The sequence below is a fragment of the Narcine bancroftii genome, chromosome 1 (assembly GCF_036971445.1).
Source record: "Narcine bancroftii isolate sNarBan1 chromosome 1, sNarBan1.hap1, whole genome shotgun sequence".
Classification (NCBI taxonomy): Eukaryota; Metazoa; Chordata; class Chondrichthyes; order Torpediniformes; family Narcinidae; genus Narcine; species Narcine bancroftii.
Genome location: NC_091469.1, coordinates 487,084,768 through 487,112,559, shown reverse-complemented (window position 1 = coordinate 487,112,559; position 27,792 = coordinate 487,084,768). Strand labels below are relative to the sequence as shown.

The 27,792-nt window shown below is 42.1% G+C and overlaps 1 protein-coding gene across 4 annotated transcripts in view; it reads left to right on the top strand.

Moving 5' to 3' along the window:
• Window positions 1-1,039: 1,039 nt before the first annotated feature.
• arhgap39 (Rho GTPase activating protein 39) overlaps window positions 1,040-27,792 on the top strand; it is a 579,720-nt gene continuing 552,967 nt past the window's right edge. For 3 of the 4 annotated variants that reach the window (XM_069914964.1, XM_069914963.1, XM_069914965.1), the window contains exon 1: window positions 1,041-1,239. In XM_069914964.1, the coding sequence (XP_069771065.1) occupies window positions 1,229-1,239 (11 nt within the window). In that variant the 5' untranslated portion in view covers window positions 1,041-1,228. Of the gene's footprint in view, window positions 1,240-27,792 lie in introns of all 4 variants that reach the window. The other variant, XM_069914962.1, reaches the window with a different exon arrangement.

The window sequence follows — 27,792 nt, the reverse complement described above, 5'->3', positions numbered from 1 at the left end:
AGCAGAAACAATATGAGAAATTTGGCCCCATGAGTTTGTGCGCTGCACTTGACCTCAGCATCTGCATATTTTATTGTTCTTTTCCCACTTGATGCAGCTGAACCTGCTGAGATTCCTCCAGCAGTTTGTGTCTGATGTACCTGATGAATGAAGGGCTCAGGCCCAAAGTCTCAGTTACCCTTTCGTGCCACTGTCTGCCAGGAGGTTGCACATTCTCCCCGAGCCTGTGTGGTTTTGCTCCGGTTTCCTCCCCCATACCAAAGACACATGGGGCGAGAAGGTTAATTGGTCACATGGGTGTATTTGGGTGGTGGATGAAAAATATGTCGAAGCAGCACAATGTGGCGGTGAGTGTTCGGGAGTAGGGTTTGAATCCCACACTGTCTATCAGGAGTTTGCATGCTCTCCCCTTGTCTGTGAGGGTTTCCCCAGGGGCTCCAGTTTCCTCCCACCGTTCAAAACGTGAAGGGCCTGTAGTTCTACATTTCCTGTGGAGGCTGCGTGACCTGCTCGAGTTTCTCCAGCCACTTTGTGCATTGCCCTCCATTCCAGCTTCTGCAAACTTGCTCCTTTAACTTCACTCATCGACACCCCATTTTAATAGCTGATCAAGGCCCTTGAAGCCCTACCCAATCAAGTCAATGGAGCCAATCTCGGCCTACAATTCCCAGAAGGCTTTGCTGGAAAATGGCGCCGTTCCTCCCCCACCCCCACCGTGTTCGAGAAGCTCCGCGGGACACGCAGCCTCCACAGGAGGGATTCCTCACTCTCTGGACGAAGGGCCCAGGCGCCCAACGCCGATTTCCTCCGGGCGCGGCCGAGCTTTTGGGCGCTCGACGTCGGCATCTGCGGAGTTTCTTGTTTCTTCGGGCGGGCGGGCGGGGCGGGTTGGGATCAGGACGTTCGGGCAGTGACGTCAGGCGGACGCCCGGGAGCATGCGCTGAAAGGATCGGCGCGGGCGGGCGCCGCGCGCTGACGTCGGGCGGGGCCTGGAGCGACGCGCTGACGTCAGCCGGACGCCCGGGAGCATGCGCTGAAAGGATCGGCGCGGGCGGGCGCCGCGCGCTGACGTCGGGCGGGGCCTGCAGCGACGCGCTGACGTCAGGTTGTTGTAGGGACGGTTGTAAACGCGGCTCTAATATTAATCATGCTGGAGCCGGTGCCTGAGGAGAGCGGCGTCTTGGACGGATCCGCTTTTCGTTGAACTGTACATGCGCTGAGGCGAAGATGGCAGAGAGGTCGGTCGATTTTAAACGCAAATAAACCCGACTTTTATTTCAGTGAGAGTACTTTTTTTTCCTCGAGACCTTCCTTCCCCCCCCCCCCCCCCCCCCATAACCTCTCAGGCGTAATGTTTATTTAGCGGTCACGTTTGCAGCGGGGGAAACGAGGCTTTGTCAGGGGCGGAGATGTGCGGCTCGGTCGCCAGTGATGCTGAGCTCGGGCGCTGCATCCCCGTGCAGCGGCTCACCGCGCCTGCGCCGGAGCCGGCTGCGCACCGCGCCTGCGCGGACCGCCCGAACAGGTGCAGCAGGCTGCGCATGCGTCGAGGATCTGCCCAGCCTTGCTGCTGCTGGGATGGCAGAAGCATGCCCGTTCACTCATTCAGCCCGTGTCTGTGAGCTACTTCCACACGAGCTAGTGAGTCTGATACCTGTCTCCCCTTTGAATCATTTACTCAGTTCCATTTTGCAATGAATAGCTATTACTTAAGCAGTGATTTCTGATATTGGAAGAACCAACTCGATTGCAGTGCTGTGCATCAATAACCTCACCAATTCCTTCATCCGTCCGTTTGCATTGCACCCAGACGAATAGGAGGGGTGGTGGAGAGTGTGGGAAATAATCCAAGAAGTCTTATTCCATCCAAGCCTGCCTCATTTTCCATAACTCATGTCTGAAGGCATTTGTGTAAGAAAAATATACTTGTATCGAATTTACAATACAAGCTGCCACCATCTTCTGATCGAGCAAATTTGGATATTTGACCTCTTTTGAAGATTCGTTTTGAACTATGAACTCTGCCCTCCATCCCATCCTACTGTGATTACTGTCTGATCCTCTTTACAATCGAAAAACAGAAATAATCTTAAATTGTTTATTTATAGAATTGTATAGTAGTTTTGCAAAGGAGGAAAAACCCAACACCCAACCCCAACCAACCAATTTTCCCCTGCAACCGTGTCTCCCTGTCCCGCATCGGACTTGTCAGCCACAAACGAGCCTGCAGCTGACGTGGACATTTACCCCCTCCATAAATCTTCGTCCGCGAAGCCAAGCCAAAGAATAGTAGTTTTGCCACAATAATGCACAATCCTGCTGCTGCAAAACAACGGATTTTGTGACACATTCATGTCAGTAAAATCTGATTCTGAATTTCTTTCAACAAAAACAATCAGTTTACATAATCACTCTTGCATAAATACTACAGTCTTTCAGGGAGACCCACTGTCCTGTCATTGTTCATTCCGATCAAATTTTTAAAAAAAGTTTTATTTCTACCCTGTCTTCAATTTGATGGCTGTGGCACTGATCAATATAAATAATATATCACAACTAAGTTATAGCATAAGAAATGGGAGGAGGAGTCAGCGATCTAGCCTGTTGAGATTGCTAAAGCATTCAATGTGATTGTGGCTGATATGATAATAGGCCCATCTCCACCTATCTGCCTTTTCCCTGTATCCCTTATCCTTGTTTTAAATATATTTACTGAGGAAGCACCCTTCAATGGGCAGCAAATTCCACAAATTCACCGGCCTCTGGGAAAAGCAGCTCCTCCTCATCTCTGTCCTAAATTTATGTTGATCCTAATCCTTCAAGGGTGTAAAGCCCTCTATGGAGTTCTGCTTTAAACATTTTCTGTATGGAGGGGTATGTTCAAATTTCTTGCTGTTGCACCTCTGGAAAGATGCTAGACTATCTGCCCGGCAAGTTTTCCTTCCCTCATATAACATTGTCAGAAAAAGAATTCATTGAGACTGCAACTAATTGAACATAACCTCTTGCTTTGATATTCTGTGTCTCAAGGCACAAAATGAATGATTTATTTCATGAGAATTACAGCATTGTCTTTTGTGAATTTTAAACATGTATTTTGCAATTGTAATCACAAGTACCCATTTTGTAAACTGCATAATGTGAAAAGGTAGAAAAATGTTGCCCTTTGGAACTAACGTTTGCATTCTGCCTGACGGTGTCACTCTACTATCCCAAAGTGCTTCATAAGCATTACAGCACAGTGACTGATGTTCCACTGGCAAATACGGAAAACCTTATTTATCATGGTAATCAAGGAAAGATCTATTGAACCGAATAATTGTATATACAGAAATCTAGAAAATATTTTGATGTCATTCCCTGTCTGGAATTGTCCCTTGTTTTCCCTTTCCTTTCTTCGTTTGTCTGTTTGCTGTACAGCATTAGTGGCAAGATGGCTAACCTCCTCTCCCTCACTCACCAACCCTAAAAGCAAATTAGGTTTAAATAAATCATAATGCTGTTGCATCAAAGAAAGGCTTTGTATTTCAGAGAAAAGAAGTGTTTGTTGTTCTTGCACCCATGGCTGGGATCAAATGATATGACCTGTGGTGATAGTATTTCTTTGAACAGTCACTTAAGTATTTGGTGCAAAACTGTTCCTGGCTTCATACTTGTTGAGAACTTGATTGCTTAGTCAACTAAATATATCTAAACATCTGATCAATCTCTTTCTCTCCCAGAGTAAATGATTTCACTTCCCAAAGTTATAGCCTCTCTGAATTGATTTTTAATTTTGTGAACAATTACGGCCCGATTGTTTTCTGAGGAGTCTTGCATGGAGACTTGAGTTAAAAATTTGCTCAGGATTCTTAATCTTGGAAAGATGAGTGATAACATGGTGGGTTGTCATAATGTGCCAGTATGCTAAATGTGGTCATTTGTAATGTTACTTTTCTCATCATTCATTGCAGTGGGTAGAGTCATTGCCATTATCTTAATCTCCATCCCATTTGTCTTTTGTAATTTTTGTCCCTTATTCTTTAATGTTTAATCCATTTTGTTGGAAGATTCTGACCTTGTTTCAGTAAGTGCATTGGGCAATTCATTTACAATGGATTATGTAGGAGAATTTAATGTATTATGCTTCACAGCTGTAGTAAACTTCTTCAGTGTTACTAACCTTTATGAAATTAACAAGATGATCTTTGAGTACACAATACTCAGCATTCTGGTGGGTGTCCTTTGATATTCTAGAAATATTTAACAATATTTATTACTAAGTCAATTTCTTCCATTCCCCAAATTTAATAAAGGATAGAAAAGCTATCGGCTGAAAAATGTAATTTTGTTTATTTGTCACATTAAACCAGGCACGGTGAGAAGGGTTAAAATACAAAAGTCTGCTGACACTGTGATTGAAGTAAAAACATATCTTCTTCTTTGGCTTGGCTTCGCGGACGAAGATTTATGGAGGGGGTAAAAAGTCCACGTCAGCTGCAGGCTCGTTTGTGGCTGACAAGTCCGATGCGGGACAGGCAGACACGGTTGCAGCGACTGCAGGGGAAAATTGGTGGGTTGGGGTTGGGTGTTGGGTTTTTCCTCCTTTGTCTTTTGTCAGTGAGGTGGGCTCTGCGGTCTTCTTCAAAGGAGGTTGCTGCCCGCCAAACTGTGAGGCGCCAAGATGCACGGTTTGAGGCGTTATCAGCCCACTGGCGGTGGTCAATGTCGCAGGCACCAAGAGATTTCTTTAGGCAGTCCTTGTACCTTTTCTTTGGTGCACCTCTGTCACGGTGGCCAGTGGAGAGCTCGCCATATAACACGATCTTGGGAAGGCGATGGTCCTCCATTCTGGAGACGTGACCCATCCAGCGCAGCTGGATCTTCAGCAACGTATAATGCTTGAGAAACTCAGCAGGTCAAACAGCATATTTTATATAACAAAGATAAATGTTACAAAACCAGTGTTTCAGGCTTGAGCCCTTCAAAGTAAGATCTTGTATCATTGATCTTTTAGTGTTTTTACAATGAGAAGGATTTTTCTGCGAGTAGACTAACAGGTTATCTCTAACATTCATACATTTGTATGAAGAAAACAATTTACAGAGTGTACGGTTTCAGCGAAAGAAAGATTAATTTGTACCAAGCAAAGGCAGCATAGCAGCATTTTTGAGGGGTTCATTCAGGACTAATGGCTGCAGTGAAGAAACTGTTGGTGCACCCTTTCACACTCTTAAGCCTTCATGGGAGGATCAAGTATGTCCAGGATGTGATGTATCTTTCTAAAGAATGGAATGATAATTTTGCACTGAAGTAATTTCCAGAAGAAACTATCGTTTGACTTTTAACCGGGATGACCGAGGACCAGAGAGGCAGGGTGAAAATGGACGTGCAGACCAAATTTCAGACTGGAAACAGAACCCTGAGACTCTAGAATTTTTATTTATTTATATAGACCTACATGGCATGGTAACAGCCCCTTCTGGCCTATGAGTCCGTGCCGCCCAAATATCCCAATTAACCTATAATTCTGGTATATTTTGAAGGGTGGGAGGAAACTGGAGCAGCTGGAGGAAACGCATGCAGACGCCGGGGAGCACGTACAAACTCCTTACAGACAGCGCCAGATTCTCGGTCATCGACAAATTTTTGTTCCCTGACATGAAACTAATCAACAACTTTGGTGCTTTATTGGTTAGGTGTTAGAGGTGAGGGAAAGTCTCCTCCAACTGGCCAATAAACAGGGACATTCCTTTACCCTGAATCTTTCCCATTTCTCTGCCTACTTCTCAAGAAATGTGAAACCTGCCTACTAATTAGGATGCCAACAAACCAGGTTAAACTGGAGGTTGCTGGCCTCGAATAAATATTTAAACTGTCGCTTTCCTTGGGAGCAGATTGACCATTCTGCCTTTGCTCACCTTCTCTTCATAGGGATTGTATTTTAACTTTCTGTAAAAACAGAAACATTAATTACTGAACTGCAAGTCCAAACAGAAACCTATTGAAGTTGATGGTGACATCATCAGACATCCAAGTTAATTCTGTTTGTATTCATCGATGGAAAGTGCTACAAAAGAAGCAGGTGTGATTCTGGATTTATCCATGAGGGCATTGAATATAAAAAAAAATCTATTGCATAGAATGATTTAAGAAAAATATTGAATATAATGCCATTTAAAGTCTCTGGATGTTCCAATTAGCTCTGTAGCTTGTGAAGTACTTTAGAAATGTAATGATTATGGATATATAGAAATATGAGAACCACTTGAGATTTCAGATGTACTGCAAGAGTGCATACATGACAGCACATACAACCTTGAGATTCTTTTTCCTGTGGACGAGGCAGAACTACCACTTATTTGCAGTGCAAAATGAAAACTATACACACGTAAACAAACTGGAATACAGAGAGGAAAAAAATCAATAAAGTGAACAAGTCAGAGTCCTTAAATGAGTCCCTGATTGAGTTTGTTGTTGAGGAGTCTGATGGTGGAGGGGGAGCAGCTGTTCCTAAACCTGGCGGTGTGAGTTTTGTGACACCGATACCTTTTTTCCTGATGGTAGCAGTGAGAACAGAGCATGTGTTAGGTGATGTGGATCCTTGACAATTGTTATTGCTCTCCGACAGCAGCGTTCTCTGTCGATGTTCTCAATGGTGGGGAGGGTTTTACCTGTGATGTCTTGGGCTGTGCCCACTACCTTTTGCAGGGCTTTATGCTTGGGCGTATTGGTGTACCCATACCAGCACTCTACAGTAAACTCCTGGAACAGTAGTGACCCTGATCTTGTCATGATGGTTTGAATATTGAAACCAGGGAGAACTTCCCACACCTTTGGTGTTATGGCATTTTTATATCTGCACCTGCAAAGGAGCTGTGTTCTTCACGTCTGCACATGAATCCACCACCTGGGATTCAGGTTCAAAAGAATCAACAATCTCTTTCAAGCACGTGGCCTGAATCGGAGCACACAACTCAGCACAGAGCCGTGAGAAGAGTGCTGCAAAGCTTCACCAGAATCCGGAGTGACTGTGTGTGTTCCGAAGAAATCCTGACAAAATTGTTCACTTTTTGTTGGAATGCACGGTTAAACATAACTAAGTATTTTAACATTTTGAAAGAATAAAAGAAAGATTTTTTGAATGTGGTAACAAAGGGGCATCAACATCCAGGTGTCTGAAGAGGGTCTCGTGGGTTATTACAAATCTTTGTAAGTGCCTCTTGAATTTGAGATTATAATTTTCAGAAAAGTGTTAGTTAAGTATTTAACAACATGGAATAAAGGAGATTGTGCAGAAAGAACAAGGAAATGTCATTACTGTAAAACAAGTTGCTGAAAATGTGATCAAAGTTGCTTGAAAATATCAATTGAAAGAATAAATAATACTGGTTGTGTTTCTTAGTGACTTATGTCAGTTGGCATCCTGCTTATTTCACATTTCCTTTTGAGAGAAAGGGGGCATTTGGCCTTTCTGGTCAATGTGAGCTCCTGTATCTCTCTATCATCTTGTGTGCCAATGAATGCCAATGCATCTATACTCAGGTTAATCTTTCAGTAGGTAATTAATCTACCAACCATCAAACTTTAATGTGGAGGGTAATCCACGTGGTCACAGGGAGAAAATGCAAACTCCACACAGACAGCACTGGAGATCAGAATTGAACTTGGGTGACAAGATTTGTGAGATATTTGTATTGCCTGTAGTACCTCAGAATATCCGTTCCCTGACTTGTGTCCCATTGTTAAATAACTTTGACAATATATTTCACAGATAATCCTAATGTTTCTGATTCAAGAATACAAAAGCAAAATGCTGGAAACCTGAAATAAAGCAGTGTGGTGAATCTGTGTTGTGCTGTCAGTCTCTCGCTGTGCTTAGTCTGCTTCACTGACATTGGACGTGTATTATCTCTACCACTAAAGACACTCCCCTTGGGTATAACTGTGTAGGCACCCATTGTCTTTCATGATTGTACCATTCGTTTCTGCTAATAAAAGCCATGATTAAGGTTTGACTACACTGCCTTTGTCTACTTCATTAACTGGCACTTCAAGCAGGATGCCTGTCATTCTCAGGATAGGGAGGTTGTCTGGGGTGAAAAACAATGGTAATATTCATTGAATGATCTTTGATTTGTAAGATTATTCTCTCCATAGATACTGCTTGGCTTCCTGAATTGAGGCTCAACACTCAATGTGGAGTTAAGATTATGAAAGACACTATAACTTTTATGGAGGTGCTTTGGGACCTGAAATGTGGACTCTGAACATAAGAACAGGCCATTTCGGCTAATGATATCTGAGGCAAATGATGCCACGTTAAACTATATCTCCTCTGCCTGCAAACTGAGCACTGGCGCACTTTGGGGCCCTTTTCACACTACTGACCCACAACTGTATCGCCAGATCCACCTCCAACAATGCCAACAAGTTTGCAATACTTGGCCTCATCAGCAGCAAGAGTCGCACTACAGAAAAGAGGTGGAAAATCTCATGAAATGGTTGCAAGAGTAACAACATGAGTCTCAATGTGGACAAGACGAAGGAGATGATTGTGGACTTCAGGAGGACCAAGAATGTTCTCCCTGCACTTCACATCAATAATTCTGTAGTGGAGAGGACCAGGTTCCTTAAAGTTCACTTAACTAGTGACCTATTGCGGACACTCAACATCTCTTCACTTGTCAGGAAGGTGTAATGGTGACTGCATTTCCTAAGAAGACTGAAGCAGACAAGGCTATCACTGCCATCATGTCAGCCTTCTGGAGCTCTTGAGAACATAAGGTGTAATGGTGACTGCATTTCCGAAGAAGACTGAAGCAGACAAGGCTATCACTGCCATCATGTCAGCCTTCTGGAGCTCTTGAGAACATAAGGTGTAATGGTGACTGCATTTCCTAAGAAGACTGAAGCAGACAAGGCTATCACTGCCATCATGTCAGCCTTCTGGAGCTCTTGAGAACATAAGGTGTAATGGTGACTGCATTTCCTAAGAAGACTGAAGCAGACAAGGCTATCACTGCCATCATGTCAGCCTTCTGGAGCTCTTGAGAACATAAGGTGTAATGGTGACTGCATTTCCTAAGAAGACTGAAGCAGACAAGGCTATCACTGCCATCATGTCAGCCTTCTGGAGCTCTTGAGAACACCCTGGCTGGCTGTATCACAGTGTGGTATGATGGCTGCAGAGAAATGGATTGGAGGTCAAGTCACAGTAGTTCCCTGAACCCACAGTGCGACTACTGCACTGCCATCTTGGGGCCTTAGCTGCCACTATCTCCCCGCACGTCAGTGAAATATCACAAAATTAAACTAACTATCTTACATACACATCTCCAATTACACACAACTACTTAAAATGTATACTAAAAGAAGTGCCACAGTACATTGATTTTCAGAGGGCGGGCCATGGTTACAGAAGAGAAAGGTCGAAATATGTCTTTAGGTGTTAAAATGTCCGCTAGAGACCATTCACTCGAACCGAAGAGGCTGTTGCAGGCACTGCCATCAAGGCCAGGTTTCCTGGCATCTACTAGACTCTATGTTAAAATGTTTTTTTTTAAAGGGAAAACTACTCTCACAGTTTGCCGTCTCTCAAGGTCGAAGTCATGGCATCTCCCCCACAAGGTTCTAGTGATGTGGACACACATCTTCAGGACCCCCGAACCGGGGCCACGACTCTGCCACTCCAGACACCTCTTCCGACTGCTCTGTGCCGTCTCCACAACCCTTGGCAACAGTCAACGTTAACTCTGGCGCTGAAGACTGAAGGCCACATCGCCCTAGCGGAGGCCTCGGTCCCCTCAGCCTTTGGGGTATGCAACCTAAGCTCTGTCCCCCAGATCATGTCTGTACATTTCATGGCCTCTTTTGGAGGTCTGCTCTTGTTTTGTATTTCCCAAATTTCAACGTTTGACTCCCTATGTTGCAGTCTCTATCCTCATCCACTCAAAGATTGAGCACGACACCTACTTGGGGGGGGGTTCATGTAGCATCCGGTCCAGAGAGGCCACTGCAGGCTCCAGCCGTGCCGCCATCTTGGACGTATCAGGACAAATGAATGGCAGAGAGGATCACTGATTGATCAGTGAGGATCAATTGTGGATCCCTTCCACTCTGCACACAGCATCTTTCAGCTGCTCCTGTCACGAAAGAGCTACAGGGGTATCAGAGCCAGCACCACCAGGCTGAGGAGCAGCGTCTTCCCATGGGCAGTGAGAATGCTGAACGACCAAAGGAATGGCTCACACTAACCATCCCACATTTTCATATTTATGAAACAAAATCTATTTATTTGTATATATGAATACATGACCTTCATATGTCTTGTTTGTTTGCATGCATGTGTGTTATGTCTGGTAGTGTGTTTGGATGTTTTGCATTGAGGAACAGTGAACGCTGTTTTGTCGGGTTGCTCTTGTGCAATTAGATGACAATAGACTTGACTCGACATGATACTTCTCCCTCAATCCCTTGGATATTCTTATGCCAGTCTAGAAACTTCCTAAATGTCACTATCGTATCTGCTTCCATCACTTCTGCTGACAGCCCATTCTAGGCACCTACCCAAGTTTGTCCAACCTCACCTTGAAGCTCATAATCCTCTAATCCACGATCCTTCTGTACCTGTTCCAAAGTCTCCACATCCTTCCTGTAATGGAGTGACCAGAATTGTACACAGTATGCCAATATAGCTAAACCAAAGTTCAATATAGCTGTGATCTGGCTTCTTTGGATGCCTCATCCAAAGAAGGTAAGTACGCCAAGTTCTTTCTTTTCCACCCTCAATACTTGTGTGGCCATTCTCAGGGGTTATGGACTTGGACTCGAGATCCTGCTGCAAATTAATGCTGTTAAGGGTCCTGCCATTAACTGTATACTTTCCCCTTTAATTTGATCTCCTAAATTGCAACACCGCACTTGCTTAGAGTAACCATAAGACATAGGAGCAGAAATGATCTATTCAGCCCATCGAGTCTGCCCTGCTATTTAATCATGAACTGATCCATTTTCCCTCTCAGCCCAACTGCCCATCCTCTCCCCATAACCTTTAATGTCCTGGCTAATGAAGAACCTATCAATCTCTGCCTTAAATACATCCATTGTCCTGGCCTCCACAACAGCCAGTGGCAACAAATTCCACAGATTTACCACCCTCTGCTTGAGGAAATTCCTCTGCTTGAGGAAATTCCTCTGCTTGAGGAAATTCCTCTGCTTGAGGAAATTCCTCTGCTTGAGGAAATTCCTCCGCATCTCTGTTCTCAGTTGTCATAGTGGTTCTTACAGCACCAGTGATTGGGACTAGGGTTCGAATCCTGCACTGTTTGTAAGGAGTTTGTAGATTCTCCCTGTGTCTGTGTGGGCTTTCCCCGGGGGAGTAGGTTAATTGCTTGTAAATTGGGCGGCACAGACTTATGGGCTGAAATAGCCTGTTACTGTTCCGAATGTCTAAATTTAAAAACATTTAACAATTTAAAAAAAATTAAATTCAAGTGGATGCCCTTCAATCCTGAAATTGTGCCCTCTTGTCCAAGACTCCTACCATGGGAAACAACCTTCCTATATCTATCTCCAAAAGTGTATGCATATTCTTTACCAAATGATAGTGACTTTCCTTCTCCACTGAGCACAGATTTGTACTGTTTCATGTGTGTAATACTTTAACTCGCTGAAATGGAAATCGTATAATGGGTATGTCTGGTATTGGAATGATCAGATTGTCAGTTTTCTCAGATCAGTGAAATTGTTCATTTTTGAAACCTTAACTCAAAGCATTTCTCCAAACAGTTTATTGAGGCAAAATGTGGACTTTAAATTGCAAGAGTTTCTCTTAATTATGGTGTATCTTTATTTTAATTGAGCATGGCACGAGAAAGATCACTCTTTACTTAAGAGTTACCTTGGAGTTTAATGCTGGGGTGGTATTGAAAATTTGGTATCTAATTACTTGTAAATGTCCCACTCAAGATTAAGGTAATAGATGCCTGAATTTATGTCATCACTTTCAATGTCTTTACGATATTACTTTTAGATCATCCCATAAGGTGCTTGTTTCTGTTTTCCCAGTTGACTTGGTAATTTGTGTAACAGTAAGTCCACTAATTAGACTGTGAGATTAAATTGCTAATTAAAAGTTTGTTCTCAGATAAAATCTACAACAGTGATTTTGTGCTTTGTCTGCAGTCTGCGGTTAGTTTCTCTTTTTTTTTCATTTGATTCTGTTTTGCTTTTTGATAATAGCAACTTGCTTTATATTTGGATTTTGTACTGCGGCAGGGAAACCGGTGCCAGCAGTTGCGGTCGAGTCAGAGACATACCCAGGAGGTCTCAGTGCAGGGCAAAACAACAGGCAGGAAGTTGACATCACTTCTGCATCACATGAGCACTGAATGCGTGAGTTTGAATCAGTGAATCCTTTGGTATGAAACTTTACTCGACTCAGCGTGTTTCTTCCACTCGTAGTGGCCAATAGCCACAGTACCATTTTTAAAACGTCTGGAGTGCTGTCAAGTAAAATTTGACATGTTAGAAGACATAGCCAAAGGCGGCCAGAAAATTGAATCGAAGGAAATGACCAAGGCAGAGAGGTTCGGGAGAGATACCAGTGCTTGGAGCAGAAACTTGGCGACCAGCGTTGGGAAATGGAATGATGAGAATTCAGGGATGAAAGGCGAGGACAAGTCCAAGGATCCATGGATGCAGATGTATATTGACCATACAAGGAAAGAAAAGAAGCAGTAGCAAAGTATTGAGATCTGAAAATGGGGGAGTTGTTTCAGGCGCGTAACTAATTTAGGAGGCCAAAGAGTAGGGCTGAAATATCACTGGCAGACAAATTTAAGGAAAAGTCCAAAACATTTCATATGTGCATCAAGAGCAAGAAGCTAACCAGAGAAAGAATAGGGCAAACTTACAATGTGCATGGAGCCAGAGGATGTGGGTAAAATCTTCACCAAATAATTCTCATTGGCAATCATTAATGAGAAGATCGTTGTAGTTGGACAGGTTGGGGAAGGGGAGCATGTTATAATTAAAAAGAAGGAAGTATTAGATGGAAGTGGATAAACCTCCATGGCCTGATGAAATGTGTTAAGGCTGTTAAGCAAGGAAGAGATTGCTTGTGCCCTGATAGATTTTTAAAACTTTGGCTATACGCAAGGTGGCAGATGACAAAAGGATAGCAAATTCCAGAAATTCAGCAAAAATGATAAGCCAGGTAATTACTAACTTATGAGTTTAATGCCCGTGGTAAGGAAGTTATTGGAAGGAATTCTGAGGGAAAGAATTTCTTTACGTATGGAAGGATTTGTCTATTGGTTAATCCTCAAAGTTAAGCCCTCTAATTTTAGATACTTACACTATGTGGAAAAGTTTTCATTATCAATTGTAACTATGCTTTTCCCCCACCCCGCCATCATTTTATATGCCTCCATTAGGTCTCTCCTCTGTTCCCAGTGACACTCCGCATCTGCCTCTGGCCAAGGAAACCAAACCCACTCTATTCAGTCTCTCCTCCTAGGCAACATCCTGATGAATTTTCTCCACAACCTGTTCAGTACAAAAAGGTCTAAATGCAAATCTGATGATTTACTAACTAACTAATTAACCACCCATTTCTTTGCAATGGGTTGTGAACCTTTGATATTCTCTATTATGGGGAACTGTGATGGTCAGTTTTGAAACAAAAAGTATTATGAGGATTGGGCAGGAAAAATGTTGTAGGGAAGAATCAGCTATGATGCTATTGAAAAGCTGAGCAGGCTGTGTAGCTTTCACCTTTTTTTGTAGCAAATAGTGAAGTGCAACACCAAGAGAAATATTCAAACATCTGCATTTAGCAATGTTTGCAAATAAAACTGCTCTTTGCATTCTCTGATTGCTATTTTAGTTTCTTCCAAATGTGGGATAGCTGATGTAGAAAGAAGATTTTCACTATAATGCTAACTTACCAAATTAACAGGAATGTTCTAAAACATAGCTTTTGGGAATGGGAGGCATCATTTCATTTAGACCTGAACCACATCCTGTCATATTGATTCTATAACCATTAATGCCTTTGACCAGTAGCTGAGCAACTTCAGCAGGCTTTGGAGAAGAGTTCTGGCAACCCTGAATCTAAAATTGGATTCCTGTCTCCATGAAGATTTTCTGAAGCAGTTTGTATACTGACTGTGTACTTTTTGAGAAGAGGGAAATCTGCCGATAGGATGGCTGAGGTTAAAACTTTGAAATCATTTGAAAGTTCAATTTAATGCTGCAAGGAATACTTTATAGGGCAATAACCATACTTGTGATTCATCATTATCAACTGAGAAAAGCACAAAAGTGCTGAGGAATTCAGGTCATGCAGCATTCATAGAAAGCAACAGGCAGTCAACGTTTCGGCCCTGAGTCCTTTCGGAATAACAAGGCCGGGCAAATGTTGGAATAATAAGGTGTGTGGGTGGGGGGTGGGGGGAGGAACACAGGCTTACAGGTCCGACTAGCTCAGCCTGTTCACGCTAACCAAAATGTCAATGCACTGTCAATGTTTTAGAGATGAAATGTATCACAAATACGAAGCATCATAATTTCATTTTGTAAACAGTGTGTTCGAAATCTTCACAGATGCCAGTATTTATTTTAAGTTTGAGCTTTATGAAAAAAAAGGCCATACAACCGTGACATGGGAGCAGAAATAGGCCATTCGGGCCATCAAGTCTGCCCTGCCATATAATCATGAGCTGATCCATTTCCCCACTCAGCCCCACTGCCCAGTCTTCGCCCCAAAACCTTTGATGTCCTGGCTAATCAAGAATCTATTAATCTCTCCCTTAAATACACCCAACCCCAACCAACCAATTTTCCCCTGCAACCGCTGCAACCGTGTCTGCCTGTCCAGCATCGGACTTGTCAGCCACAAATGAGCCTGCAGCTGACGTGGACATTTACCCCCTCCATAAATCTTCGTCCACGATGCCAAGCCAAAGAAAGAAATACATACACCCAATGACTTGACCTCCACAACTGCCTGTGGCGACAAATTCCACAGATTCACCGCCCTCTGGCTGAAGAAACTCCTCCATATCTCTTTTCCAAGTGGACACCCTTCAATCCTGCAGTTGTGCCCTCTAGTTTTAGACTCTCCCTCTATGGGAAACCTTTCTACATCTACTCTGTCTGTTTTTCAACATTCAAAATGTTTCAAGTGAGATCCCCTGCCCCTTATTTTCCTAAATTCCAATGAGTACAGGCAATGAGCTGTCAAATGCTCCTCCTATGATAACCTTTCATTTCCGGAATCATCCTTGTGAACCTCCTCTGAACCCTCTCCAATGTCAGCTTAAATGAGGAGCCCAGAAGTGCTCTCAATACCCCAAGTGAGGTCTCACCAGTGCCTTATAAAATCTCAACATTACATCCCTGCTCTTATATTCAATTCCTCTTTAAATGAATGCCAGCATTGCTTTTGCCTTCTTCACCACTGACTCAACCTGCAAGTTGTCCTTCAGGCCGTCCTGCACAAGGACTCTCAGGTCTGTTTGCATCTGGGCATTTTCAATTTTCTATCCATTTAAAAAGTAGTCTGCGCATTTATTTTTGCAAACAAAGCACTTTACTGTAACTTTCTGACATTGTACTTAATTTGAGGGTGATGACCTATCTGGTCAGGCACATTCTCCTACTACTCTAATTCCTTCTGTAGCCTCCCTGTTTCCTCAACACTGCCTACTGCTTCACCTATTTTTGTTTCATCTGCAAATGACCACAAAGCCATTCATTCCATAAAACACATCATTCATTTACAAAATTAAAAGAAGCGACCCCAACACCAACTCCTGTGGAACACCACAAGCAACTGGCAGCTGACCAGAATATGATCACTGTATTCCAACTCTGCTTCCTGCCAATCAGTAAAGGCTCTATCCATGCCAATATCTTTCTTGTCAAAGGGTTTCTGAAAATCCAACATCCACTGCATCTCCCTTATCTAGCCTGCTTGACCTAATTCATCCTTGACAATCATCTCCAACATCTCCCCACCATTGACATCAGGGAAACCTGTAATTTGCTTTCTGTTGCCTCCCTCTCTTCCTGAATAGTGGGGTGACATTTGCGATTTTCCAGTCCTCTGGGACCATACCAGAATCTTTTGATTCCTGAAAGATCATTACCAATGCCTCCACCGCCAATTCTTTCAGAACCCGAGGGTGCATCCATCTGGACAGGGAGATTTAACCACCCTTAGACCATTCAGTTTTCTGAGCACCTTCTCCCTTGAAATAGTAACTACACTCACATCCTTTCCCTGATACTCTTCAACAGCTGGCACGCTGTTAATGTCTTCCACAGTGAAGACTGATACAAAATATTTAATTCCTCTGCCACCTCCTTGTCTCCCATTATTATTTCTTTACCATCATTTTCTAAAGGTCCCATATCTACTCTCGCCACTCTTACTCTTTATCTACTTGATTTTTGAATCCTCTGATATCTGCTAGCCTACTTTCATACTTCATCTTTTATCCCTCCATATGAATTCTTTAGTTACCGTTTTTAAGTTCTTTAAACTTCCTAATCCTCTATTTTCCCACTAATTCTTTTTCTTTGAATGCCCTCTCTTTTGCTTTTACATTGGCTTTGACTTCCCTTGTCAGCCACAGTCATCACCCTTCCCTTCTGAGGCTTGGAGTTGACCACGGTGCTATTGGTTTGGCTGCTGCCTGACCAGATAGGTCATCACCCTCAACAGTATCCAAAGGGGTATGCTTGTTGCTGAGGGGAATGGCCACAGGGTTGCCGTGCACTGCTTGCTTCTTCTCTTTCATTCTCCTGACTGCACCCAGCTACCTTCCTCATGCCTCCTAGGTGTGACTGTATCCCTATAACTACTATCTATCACCCCAACAGCCTCCTAAATAATCCAGAGTTCATCCAGCTCCAATCATCTAACATGGTCTGTAAGGAGCTGCAGTTGGATGCACTTCCCGCAGATGAAATTATCTAGAGGAAAATTCTGAACAAAGGTTCTGAATATGCAATTTCTCAGTTAAACCAAATAACTAATGAATGTTGAGCAAGAAACAATGTACTTTGGAAACTCAGCAGGTCAAGCAGCATCAGTGGAAGAAAACAGTCATCAACGTTGTGGGCTGAAACCCTTCATCAGGACCAATGCAATGCACAAAAATGCTGGAGAAAGTCAACAGGTCACGCAGGTCTCTAGGCATCAGTAGGAAGCAAAGGAAAACCAATTAAGAGTTAGGGACGATACAATCTATAGTTTAGATAAATAAGAAGTGATATTGAAATGCACAAAGTGCTTGACAGAGTAAATGTAGGGAGACACAAGAGACTGCAGATGCTGGAATCTGTAGCTAAAACAAAGGGCTGGAGGAAATTGGGTGAAGCAGGGAGATGTTCTTGACGTTTCATGTTGAGACCCTTCATCTGGACTGAATGCAGGGTGGATATTTCCTCATGGCTGGAGTGTCAATAACCAGCCACTGTAATCTCCAAATAAGAAATTGGCTGTTTAGAACTGAGATAACCCAAGGGAGAATGGAGCTTTGGAATTATTTATCCGAGAAGGCTGTGGAGGTTCCTTGATCATGTTGAGCTGACATGACCCCTTTTGCTTCTTGCATTCTTGATGCTCATATTGTCATATAGAGTTCTATAGCAAAACTGGGAAGTTGTGTTGCAATTGTAGAAGACATTGTAGAGACCATATGGCATATTGTGTGTAGTTTGATTGCGCAGTTACAGTGGAAGCATTGGAGGCGAATCTATGGACACTCGGTGACTCTGAAGGAACTCTCTTTTGCTTCTCTATCTCTCTGTCTCTGACTGTAAGAGGCACTTAGGCAATTCCTGGAGGTGGTGAATCTGTCTGCCTTGCAGTAGGTAAAAAGAATTTCATGTAACTATGATACTGATTTATTACTATGAAAATAAATTGAATCTTGAAAAGTTGGCATTCAGCTGGAAAAGGTGCAGAAAAGATCTACAAGAATGTTAAGGGGCTCTTAAGCTTGAGTTTGAAGGATAGGTTGGGACTTCTCTCTTTGGAGTGTAGGAAGCTGGGGTGGTGTGTGGGGTGGGGGAATGTAGAGGTTTATGATATCATGAGATGCAGAGATAAGATAAATGGTCATAGTCTCTTTCCTAGAGTAAGGGAGTCTAAAGGTAAAAGGCATAGAGTTAAAGTGACAGGGGAATGTTACGAGCCCAAAACCAAAACCCAGCAGCAATAGAAACTCACCAAGACAAATGGTCACTTAAACACAAGTTGCTTTTAATTATCTTAAAACATAAAAACAGGATCAAACTTTAACTTATTATTATTAACTTAATCTAACTTAACCCCCTTCTAATTCTAAGCACACGTGTATGTAATATGTGTGTAGTCCAATCATTTGCTTCTCACTTCTCTAAGTTCACCGGTATCACGCAATTCTTATAACCATGCACAGAATTTAACATTTATGAACTTTCACCAGGCTCTGGTGCTTAAAGGTAAATGGTTACCGCTCAGGAAGGTCCTTGTTGGTTTCAGAGAGAGATTTGTTGCTCATTGGACATACACAAACTGATTTCCTCTGATCAGTCACTTCAGTGTCTTCTCCAGGTCACCACCGAGTTCCTTTTGTTTCCCTTATTTCAGGAGAAACGCTCTAGCCAGCCGTTTCCTCTTGCAAGGACGACAAGGGTTTTGAACAGGCTGAATCCAGAACTCACAACCCATCTTCAAAATGGGGTTTTCAACAAACCTGCTAGCTTGCCATGTTTGAAGTCTCAAAAGCTACTGCTCTCTCTCTCTCTCTCTTTCTCTAAAAGAGAAATTATCAGCCTCTGCCTGCACATTGTTCAGTTTGAAGTTTCTTCCAAAGCAGTCAGTTCCATTGTCTTTTGCAAAGTCACTGGAGCCTGCATGTCTGGCTTCAGCAAAGTTCTTGCATTTTAAATGAGATGTGAAGTGTAAGTATTTGTGACCACACTAAATCCCCCAACAATCTATCTCTTTTAAAAACACATATATTTCTATAAAATACAATATATAATATAACCCGTAACAGGAAAAATTCAGAGGACCTGAAGATTTATCTTTTTCACACAGAGTGAAGGGTGTGTGGACTCAGCTGCCAGAGGAGATGGTTGGGGCAAGTATAATGGTAGTTTCTAAAAGATATTTAGACAGATGTATAGGTAGGAAGGTTTAGAGGGATACAGGCAAAATGTAGACAGATATTAATTTGGTGCTGTTGCCTGAAGATTTGAGTTGGCCTGAGTATGAAGTAGAACTTTTTTTTCCATTTGAGACCTCAATTTTTTTTAACTATTCACATTATTTGCAGAACAGAACTTTGCTTGAATGGAAAAGCAAATTGTGTGGAGGACCCAGTCTGCTGAAAGATATAGTGAGGTTAAGTGAGTGAAGTAGAATCAATGATAAGTGTGAGGTCTTCCACTTTGCAAGGAAGTGTAGTAAATATCAGTATTATTGAAATTTGCAGAGCGACTTGGGAGTGCTTGTACATGAATTGCAAAAGGTTACTGCTAGTTTTCAATAAAGCTGGTTATCAAGAAGGCAAATAGGATGTTGCCCTTTATCGCTGGAGGAGGGATTGAATTGAAGGTTCTGTTGCAATCTGGTCTCCTGACTTGAAAAAGGATGTACTGAGTTTGAATGTGGAGCGGATAAGTTCACCAGATTGATTCTGGAAATGAGGGGGTTAGCTTGTAAGCAGAGTTTGAGTAGGCTGGGTCTACATTCATTGGGGTTGAGGAAGGGGTATCTTCAGGAAACATTATAAAATTATGTAAGGAATAGATAGAAGCAGGGAGGATGTTTCCATTGCCAGGTGAGACAAGAAGTAGGATCGTAGCCTCAAGCTTCAGGGGAATAAATGTGACAGAGATGAACAGCTTCTCTGCCCAATGAAGCATTAGAAACTGCCTCATTAAATGTGATTACGGCACAGATAAATAGATTGTTGAATAATAGAGAAATTAGGGTTATGGGGAACAGGCAGCTAAGTGGAGCTGAGTTAATGGCTAGATCGGCCATGATCTTGTTGAATGGTGGAGTAGGCTTGACAGGCCAGATGGCCAGGCTCCTGCCTCTATTTCTTGTATTCTTATGTTGATGTCTCATTTAACAAAAACGGCACCACTACAATGAGCCCAGATACATTTTAATGCGCGAATTACTCCACTGAGGTTTGTATGGACAACCCTCTGATTCAGGGTGGTCAGAGCTGAGCCATGCTGAGAATAGTTGTGATGTGAGATTTGCTTGCTTAAGGGAAGAGATCTAGTATGAATGAATATTCATTATTAAACTATTTTGATCAAGTAATGAATTTAAGGAGCTGGATGTAGGTCTGCGGTGAAAAAATTGGACCTAAAAACACAATTAAAAGTGTAAAAGAATGTTCAAAGCACTTTTTCATTCAGAAAGGAGATAAATCTTCAGTAAGCTGTCAGTCAGATAGAATATATTATTTGCAAGTGCCTATTAAAACCAAGTCAGTCAATGATGTGTTAAAACTGGACGAGTTGTTCTCTACTAGGAAGACAAGAGGAGAGCTCTGACATTTATCTATTAATAGACAAGGTACCCTTCTGTGCAAGTAAAGGGACATTAGAGTTGTGCAGACAGATCTTTGGGTTGGGATAGTGTATGGTATGAGGAAGGACAAGATCCTGATAGCTGATGGTTTAAAAGCTGTCCTTGATGCTGAATGTTTTGGATTTTCCTTTGTTTGTGATTGCTGCTCAGGTTTTTCCCTGTGCTAGGTATATCTGGAGGATGAATATGACAATTTCTTCTCTTTGCGATTGCAAATTCTTGGTTCGATCTTCAGGAGAGCCCAAATTGTGAAGTTGTGAAGCCTGTTGGAAATGATTGACTTATCTTTATATTTGAGTTTTGAACTACAGGAGTGTAAATGCTAGGCAAGGAATTTGAGAGAGATCGTAAAGGTTGGAATTTCAGCAGACTTTTCCATGACCCCACTGCTCTCTCTGTGGGGACAAGGAGGTAAGGTAAAATTTCTTGATTACAGGATGATGTCTTCTGAAATTGATGTTGAGGGCACATGTGAAAAAGTTTGCTGTGTAGCCAACTGACGTATGGCCGCCTAGTTTGTGTCCGAAACATAGAGGGAGTCTTAAAATTGCACATGGCACTCCATCAGAATCAGGATTTATTCTCATGAACAAGTCATGAAATTCGGTGTTTGGCAACAGCGTCATATTGTAAACAATCATATTATAACCATCTTACGACATGACTATAAAAAATAAAAATAATAATACACAAAAAGTAAGGCAGGGTTTTTGGTTCATTTATAGCGGACCCCTACAAAGAAACACACATATACAGTGTGGCAGGTTAAGCTCACTCCTTTATTAGGGCTGGAAAGGCTGCTTTTGTACCATTCATGTTCCCTCCATTTTTTCTGATTGACTGAATCAGCCAGATGAATAACAATAGCATGCGGGAACCTCCATGCATATAAATCCCCTTCTTCCCCAGCCTGTTTCAGCTGAGCTATCTGGGCAGCTTGACCCACGCCATTTTAGGGCTGCTGGTCTGATGCTGCCCCAGCTTCTACTCTCGCTGGCTCGTTGTTCCGAGAGTTGCTTTAGCGATCTCTGCCCACGTCTGCTGCCGCGCAGTGTGCCAGCCCGATCTCTGCATTTGCAGGCCGCCACACATTGATTATTCAGCGATCTGATGGCAGTGGGGAAGAAGTTGTCCTAGTACCATTGAATGCTCATCTTTAGGCTCCTGTACCTTTTCCCCAATGGTAGCAGGGTGAAGAGGCCATGGCCTGGGTGGTGAGGGTCTGTGAGGATAGAGGCTGCTTTTTTAAGACACCGCCTCATGTAGATGTCCTCGATGGAGTGAAGTCTGGTGCCAGTGATATCGCAGGACTAGTTAACAACCCTCTGGATTTTCTTCTTGTCCTGAGAGTTGGTGTCTCCATTCCAGGCAGTGATGCAACCAGCCAGAATGCTCTCCACAGTGCCCCATGAAATTAAATGTAATAATTTTTATTTTTGGCTCGTAATATTAATCATTTTGAATCTGCAAAATACTAGTTCAAACCTTTGTGATCTGTGCATTTCAGTGCAGTATCAAGGGAAAGGCTTCACTGCTGGAAATGCTTCAAATTAAAAAAAAATATGTTAATTAATGGTGACCTCCTTCTGAAAAGACATTTGCAGAATATATCATTTAGATCAGTCCATAGTAATTCTGACTGGAATGAAGTCTGAGATTGCTGAGCATTTTTGTGAATGACCTGCCTTTCTATTTCAGAAAATAAAATAAAAAATACTGCCAACATATTCCACTTCTTGGCCTCTGCTTGCTCAAGGTATATTCATTAAAAAAGGAAATTGCCATTATTCCCATGAGTGACCCTTTTCTCAACTCTTTGTTACCTTTTTTTAAAATTGTGCATTTTCAGACTGGATCCTGTTTCCCCATTTTATCACTGAGATTTTTTTTCCATTCCTTCAAAGGAATGAAAAAAAGGCTTTGCAGGTGGCTGAGCTAACATTGAATTATCCACCCCTAATTGGCTTTGATCAATGTTTCTAATATGTATATCTTACAATCTGTACAATTGTCTTTGTTGTAATTCAATTTTTATAAAATAGATGTTTATAAGGCAGCGATATATATGCTGTACTTTATGGTACTTGATAAGCACCCAGGTCTCGGATTGTGCAGTTGGAACCACCTTTTGTGTGAATGCGGGCAGTGTGTTTGCATGCTGCCTGGAAGAGCTCCATGCGGTCAGCACCCTGCAAATGAGATGTGGCATCTCAGCTGTGCCCCTTGGTAAAGTATTTTCAATCTGTAAATACTGTAAATGGAAAACTGATGAGCAGTTGATGGATTTTTGGTTTTTCAAGATTGCTCTAATCAGTCTCGGGCAGATGTAGCAGATTGCAATAGAGTGGCACTGATTTCAGCCCTGAATATTGCATAGTGATGTGACTGCAGATGCAGCTTTCAGACTGTATCAATCTTTTTAATTCATAAAACAGTTCAGCTGAAATATTTTAAAGTCAGTGGTCAAAATAGAATTGTGTATAGTTGAACATCGTAACATTTAATTGTTTATTTTTCAAAGATGCATTCAGATCTTGGAAAATTGGTTGCAGGGTGAGAGTGACGAAATAGATGTCAAAGTGTTTTTTGTGTGAAGCTATGCTGTGCTGTGGTGTGGCTGGTGTTACATTTGATGTCGACTAAATACACGTGTGGTTTTCCTTTTCACAAATCTGAGAAGAAAGTCACCTGAGGTTATGATCACAATTTTTTTTATTGCGGATATTTCAGTGTAATTAGAGATGTGTCTTGACATTCCAAACTTTCTCGCTCTTCCTTCTGCCATCTGCACGAGTCCTCCACCTCCTCTTTCCCCCAGCCCTTCTTTCCCCTGTGTCTCTCCCAAATGAAAATCCATTCTAACTCTGTGAGGAATCTTCCAGTGAGACCAAAGAGACAAGCAATCTGTGGAAAGCACTCGGATTGATGGATTATCTCATCTATTTTTATATTTTCCCCACAATTATGCAACCTCAACCACATTGGTCGCTTTCTTAAATAATTATTGACCTGAGCCATTTTTCTGTCCTCTGAGAATAAGATCAAGATACACCACGCTTGCTTTATTTTTCCCCTTGGATTTTTGCCTTGTTCCCTTTCGAAAGTTACCAGTGATCCTGCTTCCATGGCACTGTCAGGCAGTGCATTGCATGTTTACGCTGGATTTAAAAAAAATAGCATTCAATTGATATTAGTATGTTTCTTCCATATTTCTTCACACATTTGCGTGTATCTCCCAGGTATCTAATTATTTTGTCAATCTGATGATCGCTTGGATCTGGGCGCTTGTCATTTGCGGCTTTTGTTATTGTACTCTAGTCTAGTTTATTAGTATTTGTCAAAGCGCAATAATCCTAACACTAACCCTTGAGGATGTACTTTCCTTCCAGTCAGTAAAATTAACATTTTCTTTTCTTTTCCCATCAGCCCCTTTTGTTGATTTCAATCAGGTATTCTTTAATCAAACACCTTTGAGTCCATTTGTAGATTACACTGGACAGCATTTTTATCCCCAAAAGATTTGGTTCCTGAAAAAAAATGGGGATTATGATAGACAACTTCAAACTGAACACAAAAATAATTTCAGATTTGCTATATCATGTAGAAAGTTCGAGAAATATTAAAAGAACCTTTATTGAATTTAGCATGTTTAATCGCATAATGATACTGACACCTTGCATTAGTTCAACTGACCTAAAAATGTTTTGCCACTGATTTTTGTTTGTACTCAGCATCTGATGCCTCTCACATCAGTGTCCAACAATAGTCGACCAGCATTGATGGATTCCAGTTGTCCTGATACTACTTTTCCACGGTCACAATGTCCTGGTGAAACCTTTCACCATGTTCGCCACTGACTTCACCGAGATCAGCAGGGAAGACGTCCAAATGCGAATGCAGAAAATGAATTTTTAATGACATATTGCACTTCATGGTTTTGTTGACTTGAAGCATCATTGAAAATATGACAGGTACTCACAAAAATAGGTTATAATCTTAAAAAAGGTATGTGATAGGAAAGTTTTAAGGTGATTTTCATGATCACCAGCCCAAAATCCATAAAATACACCTAAGAATGTTCAGGAAGCAACATCTTCATTGTCCAATGAAATCAACATAATCATTTTTTTCTGTTAATTTATCAAAATAAAGTAACTTTGAGTGATTGAATGAACTTGGTCTTTTGTCCTTGGAGTGACGGAGGACGTGGGGTGACCTGATGAGAGGCTTTATCTCAAGGCTGAAATGGCTAACATGAGGGGGCATAAGGCCCTTTTACACTGCCATTGAAAGACGGTGATTAACCACTTTTTAACCGCTTCACTAACGTGTGAATGCGACAAAACCAGGAAGGGGGGTTATTTTCATCCCGGTACCTGCCCTCCAAGATAGGTAGTTTCAGAGCCAATGCGGATGCCAGATCCCTATGTAAAAGGTTGCACAGACCCAACTTTTCTTGGTTCAGTGTGAATGACTCAACCTGACTTTAAATGCAGTTGTTCACATGCCAATTAAATGAGATCGCTGTGTAAAAGGGGTAAGAGTTTTAAGAGTTTCAAGTGATGTAAGAGATGAATTCTTCACTTACAGTGCTGCCAGAAACTGTAGAGGAGGCAGGGAAATTAGGATCTTTTAAGAGACTATTAGATAGGTACATGGAACTGAGAAGATAGAAGGTTATGCAGTCAGAAAATTCCTGGCAGTTAGAATAGGTTATAATGTCAGCACAACACTCTGGGCCGAAGGGCCTGGACCAGAACTAGGGGATATAGCCTCAAGATTCAGGGTAGTAGACTTAGGTTGGAGATGAGGAGATACTGCTTTTTCCAGAGGGTGGTGAATATATGGAATCTGCTGCTCATTGAAGCAGTGGAGGAGACCTCAGCAAATATACTTAAGATAAGATTGGATAGATTTCTACATAGTAGAGGAATTAAGGGATATGGGGAAAAGGCAGGTAAGTGGACATGAGCCGATCATCAGATCAACCATGAATGATGGAGCAGGCTTGACGGCTGGAGGCCAACTCCTGCACCTATTTCTTATGTTCTTGTGTTTCTGATACGATCAGGAAGCCTTCAACACCCGAGGCTCTTTGGGACCCCTTCTTGCCCTCGGCATCCTCTGGAATCTTGTGTAGCAAACCCATCATGCATTGCCTTCTTCTCAACTGGCATCCATACCTACTTCAGTTTTTGCAAATTCCTGTTCTTTTTTTCACTCCTAGCTTATGTGTGTTTGGTTTCATTGGCACTTGCACAGGAAGGGAAGGAACGCGAATGCAACATTCGCATTTTAATAGCTCCACATTTCTGTGTGTCACCATAGTTATTCAACCTAGTTGTGTAGCTTTAGGTCTGGGAATAAGAAACCTGAGGAGAATTTAAATGAAGAAGATTGATTTGTGTCTTTGTACTTCCTTTAATGACCTAAAGCCATGAAATACTATTTAACTATAGTGATGTAGGAAATGCAGAAACCAATTTGCACTCAGCAAAGTCCCATTAACAGAATATTGATACCAAAAAAGATAATTGGTTAGAATTGATTGGGGGATGTACACGAGCCAAGACGTGAGTTCACTCTCCTATATTTATATCCACCAGAGAATAGGTGGGGTCTCTGATTCAGAAATTGCGTTGCACTACAAAGATATGAAATTAAAAACTGTCCTTGAAAGATGAAACATCTATTTCTGGGAGAGTACATTTTCCAAAATGTGTTGCTAGAAGGTAAAAACCTCATGAGTATTTCACCAATTTGTGATTTCCGAGCAGTCTCTGAGCAGTCAGACAAATTGTACATATAAGAAAATAGAAAAGCTGATGCTGGAACGTGAAATAAAAACGAGAATGCTGGAAACTCAGGAAGTCAGGCAGCATCTATGGAAAGGGAAATATGGTAATGCTTTAATTGAATTAGCAAATTTGCAGATTATTCTAAGATTGGAGGTGCATTGGAGAACAAGGAAGACTCTGAACGCTTACAATGGAATGTGAACCAGCTCAGAAAATGGGATGTAAAATGGCAGAGCAAATTTAGTGTTTGAGATGTTTCACCTTGGTCAAACAAACCAGAGTAGGACTTGCACAGTAAATGGCAGTGATCCGTGGAGTGCAGCAGAAGAGGGATTAAAATTTTTTTTCGACGTACAGCATTTTAACCCACGAGCCCATGCCACCTAATTAAACTACAGCCCTTGGTAAGTTTCGAACAGTGGGATGAAACTGGAGCCCCCAGCGAAACCCACGTGGAGATGAGTAGAATGTACCAACTCCTTCGAGACAGCGCAGGGTCCAAACCCCAGTCTTGATTGCTGGTGTTGTTAAAAGCATTGTGCCAACTGTTAGACTAATGGTGCTGCCTTGGGATTGGGGGTACAGATATATAATTCCTTGAAAGTGGTGTCACAGGTAAAATAGGGTAGTAAAGAAAGCTTTTGGCATAATGGCCTTCATAAATCAAAGGATTGAGTACAGGAGTTGGGATGTTATGATAAAGTTGTATAAGACATTGGTGAGGCCAAATTTGGAGTCTTGTGTGCAGCTTTGGTCACCGAACTACAGGTAAAATATCAATAAGATTGAAAGAGGGCAGAAAAAAAATTACCAGGATGGAACTTGAAGAGCTGAATTATAGGGAAAGATTGAACAGGTTAGGACTTTATTCTCTGGGGCATCAGCGAATGAGGAGAGATTTGATGGAGGTATACAAAATTATGAGAGGTATAGAGAGAATAAAAGCAAGCAGACCTTTTCCCAGAGGTTAGGTGAGACAAGAACCAACAGGGATCAAGGTTGAAAGGTGAAATGTTCATGGGTAACATTAGGGGGAAGCTCTTCACTCAGATGGTGGTAAGAGTGTGAATTGAGCTGCGGGTTTGATCTCGACATTTAACAAAAGAATGTGGATGGGAGGGGTATGAAGGGCTATGTCCTGTACAGTGTCGAGTCAGTTGGAAATGCGTTCAGACAAGCAAATGTTATTTTATGACACCTCTGCTTGATTGGCCAAATAGTGTTCTTTAAGCACTGGAATTCAATAATTATAGCTAATCTCCCAGATCAATTAAAGTGAGGTGTTGTGGAGAGCTCGGATTCAACACACAACAAAGAGACTTGATTCCGTTTCTTGATCCAGGCATTTATTTATTTGGTACTAAGGAGGGAGAGTGAGTGCTGGTCTCCAACAACAC